The sequence below is a fragment of the Protomyctophum bolini genome (genome assembly GCF_963924005.1).
Source record: "Protomyctophum bolini genome assembly, chromosome: 4".
Classification (NCBI taxonomy): Eukaryota; Metazoa; Chordata; class Actinopteri; order Myctophiformes; family Myctophidae; genus Protomyctophum; species Protomyctophum bolini.
Genome location: NC_137865.1, coordinates 52,184,835 through 52,197,334, shown reverse-complemented (window position 1 = coordinate 52,197,334; position 12,500 = coordinate 52,184,835). Strand labels below are relative to the sequence as shown.

Below are 12,500 nucleotides of genomic sequence, written 5' to 3'. Positions count from 1 at the left end.
CATCCAGGACGGCTCGGGGTCCGGATACCACCCCGGTGAGACCCTATACCGTTATCGCAAAACAAGGAACGGTGTGATGATATGACGATATATCGTCAAGCACCATCCTACCCATGCTAGTAGTTTTCATTCTTTCACTTAGAATATAAGGGAAACTTTGACAGGAAAAGACTCGCTCAGCGTATAGAAAATAGAAGTAAAAGTCCTTAGGGCCGATTCATACTCCTATTTTACCGCTGCTGTTTCGGCGCTGTAGTGCCGAAATGATTTCGGCTCGTCTGAAACTTTCAGTAGCACCGAAGAGTCGACTTTAGGACGGTACCCCCCCCCCGAACCTCAAATGACGTCACATTGTAGGCTCTACAGCGCCGAACCGACTTTTATTCGGCTCTAATATAGGAGTATGAATCGGCCCTTAAGACTTAAGACGGCCCTCGGGAAGCTATTAAGGCTATTAAAACTAGCATCTAGATTGTGACGTGGGGTCTGGCTAGCTCAATTTGACCAATGAAATTGATCTTGTATCTGGGCTAAATGGCAGAGCGGCTCTGGGCTCTGCGAGTTAGCGTTCCTGGTGGCTATCAGCTCATGCTAGTGGTTTTGAGGTCACTTTTAGCTTCATAGCTGGGTGAAAGTATCATAAAAAAATTATTTTATTGCTCGAAAATCTTCGTTAGAATGATATTGAGTTGACGTGTAAGTTTTAGGGTAAACTGTTGCATAATCGCAATTTCGCGTGACGGGTTCCATCGTACCTATCTTGTCTATCTGTCTCCCCCCCGCTGACACGCCCTCAGCCGGCTAAGTGCTGAACAGGGCTCACGGAGCCCTGGAGCTTCACGTAACGTTACCACTGCCTGTGACTACTCTAGCGGCACTGCGCCGGGCTAACCTGAGTCCGCCCCTCTCTCTCTCTCTCTCACACACACACACACACACACACACACACACACACACACTCTCTCTCTCTCTCTCTCTCTCTCTCTCTCTCTCTCTCACACACACACCCCGATATAGGGGCGGTCTCTCTCACTGTCTCACACACACACACACACACACACACACACACACCAAGTTGATTATATCGATATGTTTTAGCCTGTGTGTATAGCTGTTGTGAACGCGAAGAGTTGTGTTTATTATTTACCAAGAGCATCGGCTCTATCCGTCATCCATTGCAACTGCAAGACGGCGAGACGCGGTGTGTGTGTGTGAGAGAGAGAGAGACTAGCTGCCCTGGCCTGCTGCAGGGCAAGCAGTGAAGATTCCTTCCTTGTGTGTGCAACATGGGGCTGCCGCTGCATGAATGAATGAGTGACAGCTCGTTACGTCTAATGCTCTACTGAATGAAGTGGAGGCTTTCCCAGCTATAGCCCTACCAAGCAGTTTTAGAGAAAATATTTTTATTTTTAAGACTGTGACCGCGGGTGACTATACCATTAAAAAACAACCGCTGTTCTGGTAGGGCAGACTAGCCTGCTAGCCCCATAATGCGCCCTCTCCCTCTGCTCATTCTGGAGCTACAGAATGAGCGGAGGGAGAGGGCACATATGGGGCTAACTTACCTGCATGAATGGGACATGGGGATCCGTAATCATCATGAATTGGGGCCGACACGGTTACTTACAGTGACTCATAATACCCAATTACGGATTACCCATACAATGTTTTTCACTCATGAATTCTGTAGACAGTCTTGCCTACGTCAATTCCAAGGACAGGGCAGAGAGGGATCGGCTCGACTGTAATGAATAAATTGGACAGAGCAGCAGTAATTGGAATAAATAAATGCATGTTGTCTTGTGTTCTTATCTTCTCGGGGCTATTGTTAATGCATGTTCAAAATCAATCAGCAATTTGACCTAAATATTCCCATTTCATATTTATATTATGGCGACGAGTATAGTCACTCATGACGGACAATCGGACATATAGGCAATGAAACAGTCAGTAAAGTGGAATGAATCACAGCATTATATCGCCCCTTGCTGCAGAATGGAAAAGAATGCAGAATATTTTCATGGCTTAGAATCTAGGACAAGTAAACTAGAGTAGTAGACATAAAAATACCCCCCTCACAATCAGAACAATGACGGTGCGACTAACTGTTTCACACCTGTGGCTATTGGCTAAAACATTCCTGTAGCCTGAATGATTATGCAAACACTGTAAGTACTGTAAACACGTTTTCAATTTAAATAAATCCTGAGCAAATCTGTAAACATTAACAAACAAAGCAGACATTTTAATACTGTATTGAATAGTTTTTGTGCTTGTTACAGTTCTTGTGCTGCTGTGCAGCCTGCATGAACAGAAGTCGAGGCTCTGTGCCCCCACTGCCCCGGCGGTGAGAGCCTGAGAGGGGGCATCTGAGACGGGCTAAGTCACGCGAAATTGCGATGATGCAACAGTTTACCCTAAAACGTACACGTCAACTCAATGTCATTGTAAGGAAGATTTTCGAGCAATACAATTTATACTACTTATAATACTTTCACCTAGTATGACGCAAAAAGTTACCTAAAAACTAGTAGCCTTTAGTGCGCTAGCCACTCAGCTCGGCTAGATGCTAGGTCACGTCAGAGCCTGAGATATAGTCACGTGTCGTTTGAAACTGTTTTCATTCAGACCACGTGATGTACCTTATCAGCAATGTTAATCTCGGGCTGTGACATTCCCCCTTTAAGAAGATATATATTTTTTTATTTTATCACGGTCATAAAGTGCTCTGTGCTCAAAGTGCAATTAAAAAGCAAACGTTTCCGACCGAAACTTTTGCTTTGAATAAAAGAAAAAGATATTTTCTTAAGTCTCAGTCTAATGAGTTTTGCTTCTAGTTTCTATACGGTGAGCGAGTCTTTTCCAGTCAAAGTTTCCCTTGTGTTTTTGAGACCACCGCTACCGTAGTCAAGTTTGGGGAAAAAAAGGACGAAGAAAGTTTTCTCAGTGCTTCACTTTAGAATATCAAATATGGGAGTGATATTAATAATGTTTAGTTTTCAATGTTAAAATGTAGAGCATGACATATTACATATCGTATATGGATTATGACAATATTTGACATAAATACCGAGGTGTGATATTGCGTTGCAGCGCTACACCCGGGCATCCAGGACGGCTCGGGGGCCGGGTACCACCCCGGGTACCACCCCCCCCCGCCGCAGAGCGCAGACCAACCGGCCAATCGCATCGTCGACCCCGCAGGCTTCAAGATGGCCGCCGCGCCACAGCAGGTAAACTGTCTGTCTGATGTCTCTAATGCATTGGGTTCTCAACCAGTGGTCCGGGGACCACCGCTGGTCCTTGAGGGGGTTCCAGGTGGTCCGGGGACCACCGGTGGTCCTTGAGGGGGTCCCAGGTGGTCCGGGGACCACCGCTGGTCCTTGAGGGGGTTCCAGGTGGTCCGGGGACCACCGGTGGTCCTTGAGGGGGTCCCAGGTGGTCCGGGGACCACCGGTGGTCCTTGAGGGGTCCCAGGTGGTCCGTGGACCACCGCTGGTCCTTGAGGGGGTCCCAGGTGGTCCGGGGACCACCGCTGGTCCTTGAGGGGGTCCCAGGTGGTCCGGGGACCACCGCTGGTCCTTGAGGAGGTCCCAGGTGGTCCGGGGACCACCGCTGGTCCTTGAGGGGGTCCCAGGTGGTCCGGGGACCACCGCTGGTCCTTGACCGGGGACCACCGGTGGTCCTTGAGGGGTCCCAGGTGGTCCGGGGACCACCGGTGGTCCGTGAGGGGTCCCAGGTGGTCCGGGGACCACAAGGGGTCCTTGAGGGGTCCCAGGTGGTCCGGGGACCACCGGTGGTCCGTGAGGGGTCCCAGGTGGTCCGGGGACCACAAGGGGTCCTTGAGGGGTCCCAGGTGGTCCGGGGACCACCGGTGGTCCTTGAGGGGTCCCAGGTGGTCCGGGGACCACAAGGGGTCCTTGAGGGGGTCCCAGGTGGTCCGGGGACCACCGGTGGTCCTTGAGGGGTCCCAGGTGGTCCGGGGACCACCGGTGGTCCGTGAGGGGTCCCAGGTGGTCCGGGGACCACAAGGGGTCCTTGAGGGGTCCCAGGTGGTCCGGGGACCACCGGTGGTCCGTGAGGGGTCCCAGGTGGTCCGGGGACCACCGGTGGTCCGTGAGGGGTCCCAGGTGGTCCGGGGACCACAAGGGGTCCTTGAGGGGTCCCAGGTGGTCCGGGGACCACCGGTGGTCCTTGAGGGGTCCCAGGTGGTCCGGGGACCACAAGGGGTCCTTGAGGGGGTCCCAGGTGGTCCGGGGACCACCGGTGGTCCTTGAGGGGTCCCAGGTGGTCCGGGGACCACCGGTGGTCCTTGAGGGGTCCCAGGTGGTCCGGGGACCACAAGGGGTCCCTGAGGGGGGTCCAGGTGGTCCCCATGTATGCAGCTAATTGATGAAGAGTTGGTAACCAGATTCTAATCTAGGCGTTTAACGAGAACTGCAGCGTTACAAAATAATAAGAAATAAAAACTGTTCTAATAATATAAATAGAAATCATCTAAGCATATAGCTTTTGCTAAAAATATATATGTAAAGATATTTTTTATTTATATTTTTGTGATGGAAATGGCAGCTTCCTTACTCTGATTTCAGTTCCAGACTATATAACATTCAGGAGGTGTAGTTCCAGACTCTATATAACATTCAGGAGCTGTAGTTCCAGACTCTATATAACATTCAGGAGGTGTAGTTCCAGACTCTATGTAACATTCAGGAGCTGTAGTTCCAGACTCTATATAACATTCAGGAGGTGTAGTTCCAGACTCTATATAACATTCAGGAGCTGTAGTTCCAGACTCTATATAACATTCAGGAGGTGTAGTTCCAGACTCTATATAACATTCAGGAGGTGTAGTTCCAGACTCTATATAACATTCAGGAGGTGTAGTTCCAGACTCTATATAACATTCAGGAGGTGTAGTTCCAGACTCTATATAACATTCAGGAGGTGTAGTTCCAGACTCTATGTAACATTCAGGAGCTGTAGTTCCAGACTCTATATAACATTCAGGAGGTGTAGTTCCAGACTCTATATAACATTCAGGAGGTGTAGTCCCAGACTCTATATAACATTCAGGAGGTGTAGTTCCAGACTCTATATAACATTCAGGAGGTGTAGTTCCAGACTCTATATAACATTCAGGAGGTGTAGTTCCAGACTCTATGTAACATTCAGGAGCTGTAGTTCCAGGTAGTTGAGTGTCTTATTAACTGTAGGTTACGGATGTAACCCCAGTTAGTTGAGTGTCTTATTAACTGTAGGTTACGGATGTAACCCCGGTTAGTTGAGTGTCTTCTTTAACCATGCTTCACAGCCGGACGACGAGGCCACGCCTCCGGCCACGCCCCCCAGCGAGGAGCCGCCGCCCCCCCCAACCACCGCGGCCCCTCCTCCTCCTCCTCTTCTTCCTCCTCCTCCTCAGAGCGACTCACTTAGCCCCGCCCCCGAGCTAACCCAGCCCCACCCACACGAACCAAAGGTACCCGCCCACCCTGCTAGCTCCGCCCACCCTGCTAGCTGCCTGCCTTCCCGCCCCAATAAGACCAGTGGTTCCCAACTTGCATGGAGTTACTCACCTCAGCAGATAGGGGGCAGTGAGTTAGCACGGGATTCGGAAAAGTGGTTGGCTCCGCCCATTTTGGGGCCTATCTACGCGATATAATTCAACTTTTAGCTAAGCCCCGCCCTCTCTCACTTAGACACGCCCACTTAGACACTTTCCAGCCGGGCTCATTCATTGCAATTTGCAATATTGGTTCATTTTTGGAACCAAAATCTCTTCCAAGGCCTGCAGCAAGGCCTGCAGCAAGGCCTGCAGCAAGGCCTGCAGCAAGGCCTGCAGCAAGGAGGCTCTTCTACATAGACTTCTATTGGCTTCAGTCCAATGGAGGCTCTCCTACATAGACTTCTATTGGCTTCAGTCCAATGGAGGCTCTCCTACATAGACTTCTATTGGCTTCAGTCCAATGGAGGCTCTCCTACATAGACTTCTATTGGCTTCAGTCCAATGGAGGCTCTCCTACATAGACTTCTATTGGCTTCAGTCCAATGGAGGCTCTCCTACATAGACTTCTATTGAGAATGGGGACAACCAACTGGGACAAGTCCTGGACCGGAAGTAGGCAGAACTGCATTGGACTCAGCCAACAGCCCAGCTTTAATGATCTTAAATCCCTTTATTTTAGATTGTTTTTTAGTAATAGTAGCCTACAACATAAACATTAAAGATACTTTAGTTGTTACTGTACAATACCTTAAAACAGTTGTCATGTTGCACACATGCTTAAAATAGCTCTTGTTTGCGTTGAAAACAATGTATTTCCAACTCCAGCTTGTCTCAGTTCAGGCTGTATGAACAGCGCTCAGCGCTCGGTTTCTGCCCCCTCAATGTCCTCCTAACTCTTCTATTAGATGGCTCTGGATTGGCCCAGTGGCACTGCAGAGCTGCACTACCTCCTTTCACCACCATGTCCACATAGTGGCGCTGCAGAGCTGCACTACCTCCTGTCACCACCATGTCCATTTGGCTTCAATGTTTCCTCTCGGTGGGCGGGGCTTGGCCACCGGGCCTTCCCATTGGCTGCCTGCCTGCCCACCCAGACACCGGGGCCCCTCTCTCATTGGCTACCTGCCTGCCCACCCAGACACTGGGCCCCCCTCTTCCATTGGCTGCCTGCCTGATTGGTGCTCTGCATGGCTCCTAATGTTAGCAACATGGAAACAAGAAACAAGACCGGCAGGACTTGTTTCTGTGATCCTTTGATCCCTTTAGACCATTTAGAGTACTGTACTGTACTGTACTGTACTGTACTGTACTGTACTGTACTGTACTGTACTGTACTGTACTGTACTGTACTGTACTGTACTGTACTGTACTGTACTGTTTACATTCATCCTTTTAGACTGTCTGACTGTTCATTTCTGACTAATAACACTGCGCAAAAAGCATGGAATACGGATGTGTATAATTACAGGAAACTCCCGTTAAACTTTCCAACAAACTCCGGTAAACTCCCGAATTGTACCGTCACACCTGTATATTACCGTATATTAACTGTATGTTACCGTATATTAACTGTACATGCTGCTAAACTTGAGGTTTACGGGAAAAATACAGTGCCTATAATTAAAGTAAAGTAATCAATCAACCAATCAATCAACCAACCAATGAAAACGTGTGTTCTCAGATGTACAAGTACAGCATGGAGGACCCGGGGAGAGTCAACCATGTCCTGAAGACCTCGTCCTCCTACAGCAGCTTCCAGGTGATCATTAATATTATTAATTATTAATAATTATTATTATTATGGAAGGACCAAGAAGTCTTGTTTCTTAGTCCCGCCTTATCGCTGCTTGCAGCTATATTTGTTATTATTTTTATTGTTGTTGTTGTTGTTGTTGTTATTTTTTATTGTTGTTGTTGTTGTTATTATTTTTATTGTTGTTGTTATTATCGTCCAGGAAAAGCAGCCATACCCGCCGTACGGCTATGACGGAGGAGGCGGAGCCAAGCCTTCGCAGCTGCACTACGATAGGCCGCTGTACAACGAGCAGTGTTCCGATAGGCCGCTCTACAACGAGCAGTGGTCTCCCTACGAGGGGGGCGGGACTTACCCCCCACGCTCGCCCTATGAGGACGGGGGACCGGGCCGGGACTACAGCCCCACCCCTCCTCCCCCCCAGGGGGGCGGGGCTTACGACGGCAGGCCGCCGCGCCTCGGCAAACCGCCGCCGATCCGCTACGACGAGCCGCCGCCCCCGCTGCCCGCGGGGGGAGGGGGGGGCCTCCGCTCGCCCTACGACGCCAACGAGACGCACGGCGGATTCCTCGCCAGCTCGCCGCGCTCGCCGGACCCCAACAAGGTTAGTACCACCCCCCCCCCCCCCGCCCCCCCTCAAGGTTCGTACCACCCCCCCCGCCCCCCTCAAGGTTAGGAGAGAGTTTTCATTTGACTTCAGTTTGCGTTTTGTAATATTTATAGATATATTTTTTCCTAATTCCTAATTCAGATTTTCTATGCAACAGCATTTTTTTAATGCTACAGTATATAGTTTTATTTAGTTTAGTTAGTGTAAACGTCCTTACAGACAGTATATAGTTTTAGTTAGTTTAGTTAGTGTAAACGTCCTTACAGACAGTATATAGTTTTAGTTAGTTTAGTTAGTGTAAACGTCCTTACAGACAGTATATAGTTTTAGTTAGTTTAATTAGTGTAAACGTCCTTACAGAATGGACAGGTTTTTAGAGGAAAAACGGCGGGAAAAAATAGCACATCTTTAGTGTTTGTAAGTTTTAGTTGAGTTAAATACGTTATTTGTCAGTTTGAATTGGTAAGTATATCGTGTAATAAAAAATGTAAAAAAGACAGACATTTAAAAATGTATTCAGTTTATGAACCACAAAAACCACATGGACTAAAACTAACGGCATTTTGTCTTTAATGTTTTAGTTCGTTTTGTACAGTTTCAGTTAGTCATCGTTTATTTATTAATTTAATTCTAGTTTTTTTTTATTTTAGGTTTTTTTAACTAAAATAATGGTATTTCTCGTTAGTTTGTGTTAACTATAATGACCTTTGACCCCATTCCAAGCAGTATTACGGCGGAGACTCCTCCCCCTCCGCTGCCCTGAGGCCCGCCTACAACCCCGGCCTGGCCCCTCCCACCGGGGGGCGGGGCTACAGCTCCTCGGAGCCTCCGGCTCTCTCTCCTAAACCCTCGGAGGGTCTGGCCTCCCCCGGGGGCTCCGGTGGGGGCCCCGGTGGGGGGCCCGGTGGGGGGCCGGGCGGGGGGCCCGGGGCAGAGCCGGGCCTGGGCCTGGGCCTGGGTCTGGGTCGCGGTCCAGGTCTGGGCGGCGAAGACGACCCGGCCATGAAGCCCCAGTCGGTGCTCAACAGAGTCAAGATGTTTGAGAACAAGAGGTCTGTGTCTGTGGACCGCGGAGCCAAGGACGGGGCGGAGACCGCCAGGGTAAGAAATATATATAAATATATATATATATATATATATATATATATATATATGTAAATATATATATATAGTCCTCTACGCCCAGGGTGAGAAATATATATATATATATATATATAAATATAGATAGTCCTCTATGCCCAAGGAAAGAAATATATATATATATATATATATATATATATAAATATATATATATATGTAAATATATATATTTATATATTTATATGTTATACTCCCAGGGTTAGTATAACATTATAAATAAATATAGTCCCAGGGTAAGAAATATATAACAATGTATAACTGTGTGTGTAACTGTGATGTGTGGTTCAGTGGTATCAACATTAAGATGTGTTCACAGCCTCCACCCGCCACAGCGCCCCCTGGTGGTCTCACAGCTCCAACTCCACCAGCTCCGGTCTCTAAAGCCAACTCCCTCAGTAACCTGGAGCAGGACAAGGCCACCTACAGGTAGATACATGGAACTACAACCAGCTACGCGTGTGTGCGCGCGCGCACACACACACACACACACACACACACACACACACACACACACACACACACACACACCAGGTCATGGTCCTAACGTTCCCAGACGTGCGTCCGCCCCTCACTGCAGGGCGGTGCCGGAGCCTCAGAAAGCCGGCTCCAGGTCGGCCCCGGAGGATCCGGAGCCGGGTGTTCGCTCCAACCACTACGAGCCCGACGTGGAGGACGAGGAGCTCTACAGGAAGCAGCTGTCCTACTTCGACAGGCGGAGCTTCGACAGCAAGATGGCCGCCGGCAGCCAGCCAACCAACCGCTTGGCTACGCCCTACGGTTACAACAGGTAGGCCTTTCCCATAGAGTATTAAAAGGATAGAGACTGATCCCCCCCCCCCTCGCTATTCATGTCAGTGGAAGCTGCTCATTGGCTTTTTGAAGCACCCGGAAGGACCGCCTTTTTGGGCGCATTTCCAAGTGCAACCGGAAGGTACGGCATTCAGGAGAATAGCTTGTTTTCCTTAGCCTCCTGAACTTGAATGCAGCATTTGTCCCCTGGAAGTAGGTTGACTCTGTCCGACCCTAAAGGTCGTCCCCTGGAAGTAGGTTCACTCTGTCCGACCCTAAAGGTCGTCCCCTGGAAGTAGGTTCACTCTGTCCGACCCTAAAGGTCGTCCCCTGGAAGTAGGTTCACTCTGTCCGACCCTAAAGGTCGTCCCCTGGAAGGAGGTTCACTCTGTCCGACCCTAAAGGTCGTCCCCTGGAAGGAGGTTCACTCTGTCCGTCCCTAAAGGTCGTCCCCTGGAAGGAGGTTCACTCTGTCCGTCCCTAAAGGTCGTCCCCTGGAAGGAGGTTCACTCTGTCCGACCCTAAAGGTCGTCCCCTGGAAGTAGGTTCACTCTGTCCGACCCTAAAGGTCGTCCCCTGGAAGTAGGTTCCCTCTGTCCGACCCTAAAGGTCGTCCCCTGGAAGGAGGTTCACTCTGTCCGACCCTAAAGGTCGTCCCCTGGAAGGAGGTTCACTCTGTCCGTCCCTAAAGGTCGTCCCCTGGAAGGAGGTTCACTCTGTCCGTCCCTAAAGGTCGTCCCCTGGAAGGAGGTTCACTCTGTCCGACCCTAAAGGTCGTCCCCTGGAAGTAGGTTCACTCTGTCCGTCCCTAAAGGTCGTCCCCTGGAAGTAGGTTCCCTCTGTCCGTCCCTAAAGGTCGTCCCCTGGAAGTAGGTTCACTCTGTCCGTCCCTAAAGGTTGTCCCCTGAAAGGAGGTTCACTCTGTCCGACCCTAAAGGTCGTCCCCTGGAAGGAGGTTCACTCTGTCCGTCCCTAAAGGTCGTCCCGTGGAAGGAGGTTCACTCTGTCCGTCCCTAAAGGTCATCCCCTGGAAGTAGGTTCACTCTGTCCGTCCCTAAAGGTCGTCCCCTGGAAGTAGGTTCACTCTGTCCGTCCCTAAAGGTCGTCCCCTGGAAGGAGGTTCACTCTGTCCGACCCTAAAGGTCGTCCCCTGGAAGGAGGTTCACTCTGTCCGTCCCTAAAGGTCGTCCCCTGGAAGGAGGTTCACTCTGTCCGTCCCTAAAGGTCGTCCCCTGGAAGGAGGTTCACTCTGTCAGTCCCTAAAGGTCATCCCCTGGAAGGAGGTTCACTCTGTCCGTCCCTAAAGGTCGTCCCCTGGAAGGAGGTTCACTCTGTCCGTCCCTAAAGGTCATCCCCTGGAAGGAGGTTCACTCTGTCCGTCCCTAAAGGTCGTCCCCTGGAAGTCGATGAGTCAAATAATCCGTGGAGACGTCCTTTAGTCCTCCTCAGTCTGTGTGTTGTTGTTTTGTTTTTATAGTGTTACTATAGTGTTGGCTACATGTACTGTAAATAAAACCTGTGTGTGTGTGTGGGGGGGTGTGTGTGTGTGTGTGTGTGTGTGTGTGTGTGTGTGTGTGTGTGTGTGTGTGTGTGTGTGTGTGTGTGTGTGTGTGTTTAGGACTGAGTCTGCGGACAAAGTGAGTCCGGGTGAGCGGAGATATGACGGCCTGTCTCAGATGATCAGCCCCGTCTCCCACTACGGACCGTCCAATCCCCTCGTCCCGCCCAACACTCTGCCCAAACTGAGCCCTAATGAGGGTAAGTTCACCTTATGCCACCCAACACTCTGCCCAAACTGACCTTATGCCGCCCAACACTCTGCCCAAACTGACCTCTGCCTCTAACAGTGAACTCTTTGTCTGCCTCTAACAGTGAACTCCGTAGCCGAGCCCATGGCGTCCCCCAACCCTAAGAACGAGCTCAGACCGCCCGGGGGGGGAGGGGGAGGTGGAGGTACGACCCCGCCCCCGCCCCAGGGGGGAGGGGGGGGCTACCTGTCGCCCCGAGGAGGAGTGGGGGGAGGAGGGGGCGACAAGTCCCCCGGCGGTGCGGGAGGCGGGGGGGTCAACGGGGTCACCGTGGACGCCGCCGCCGCCCCCCCGGCCCCGCCCCCCAAGGCCACGCCCCTCTCCCAGACCGCCTACAGCCGCTACGTGCCCAAGCCGTACACCAGCGGCGCCGCGCGGCCCTTCGAGCGCAAGTTCGAGAGCCCCAAGTTCAACCACAACCTGTTGCCGAGCAACGAGTCCCAGTCCCCCCAGCCCCAGGAGCACCACCACTCCTCCCCCTCCCCCCAGCACCAGGACCACGACAGCGGCCTGGACACCTTCCCGCGGACGCTGGACAACCGGCCCAAGTACCTGCAGTCCACCGCGCACCACAACAACATCAACACGGCCGTCAGCAAGGCCGTGCCCGTCAGGTGAGCTCAGTACTGACCTCTGACCCCTGACCTCTGTCAGGTAAAGGTCATCACAGTTCGGTGGTTTGGTTTTAGTGGCCAGTCTAACCAGTGATCCCACACAGGGGTAAGGGGTCGACACTATGCCAGTCTAACCAGTGATCCCACACAGGGGTAAGGGGTCGACACTATGCCAGTCTAACCAGTGATCCCACACAGGGGTAAGGAGTCGACACTATGCCAGTCTAACCAGTGATCCCACACAGGGGTAAGGGGTCGACACTATGCCAGTCTAACCAGT

General features: G+C 51.0%; 2 protein-coding genes across 2 annotated transcripts in view; one reads left to right on the top strand and one right to left on the bottom strand.

Annotated features, from left to right (window-relative positions):
- The window catches only part of LOC308313636 (nuclear factor 7, ovary-like), a 283,858-nt gene that overhangs the window by 100,219 nt on the left and 171,139 nt on the right, over positions 1–12,500 (bottom strand). The gene's annotated exons all lie outside the window — the stretch shown is intronic.
- Positions 1–12,500, top strand: part of tjp1b (tight junction protein 1b) — a gene marked incomplete at both ends in the record, with an annotated part of 89,594 nt that overhangs the window by 73,615 nt on the left and 3,479 nt on the right. Inside the window, 11 exons of the mRNA XM_080762310.1 lie at positions 1–35; positions 3,172–3,233; positions 5,315–5,479; positions 7,188–7,265; positions 7,462–7,863; positions 8,596–8,970; positions 9,326–9,435; positions 9,587–9,796; positions 11,417–11,556; positions 11,671–11,751; positions 11,782–12,220. The exon at positions 1–35 is cut by the window's left edge and continues 137 nt beyond it. Of these exons, the coding sequence (XP_080618436.1) occupies positions 1–35; positions 3,172–3,233; positions 5,315–5,479; positions 7,188–7,265; positions 7,462–7,863; positions 8,596–8,970; positions 9,326–9,435; positions 9,587–9,796; positions 11,417–11,556; positions 11,671–11,751; positions 11,782–12,220 (2,097 nt within the window). The remainder of the gene's footprint in view (positions 36–3,171; positions 3,234–5,314; positions 5,480–7,187; positions 7,266–7,461; positions 7,864–8,595; positions 8,971–9,325; positions 9,436–9,586; positions 9,797–11,416; positions 11,557–11,670; positions 11,752–11,781; positions 12,221–12,500) is intronic.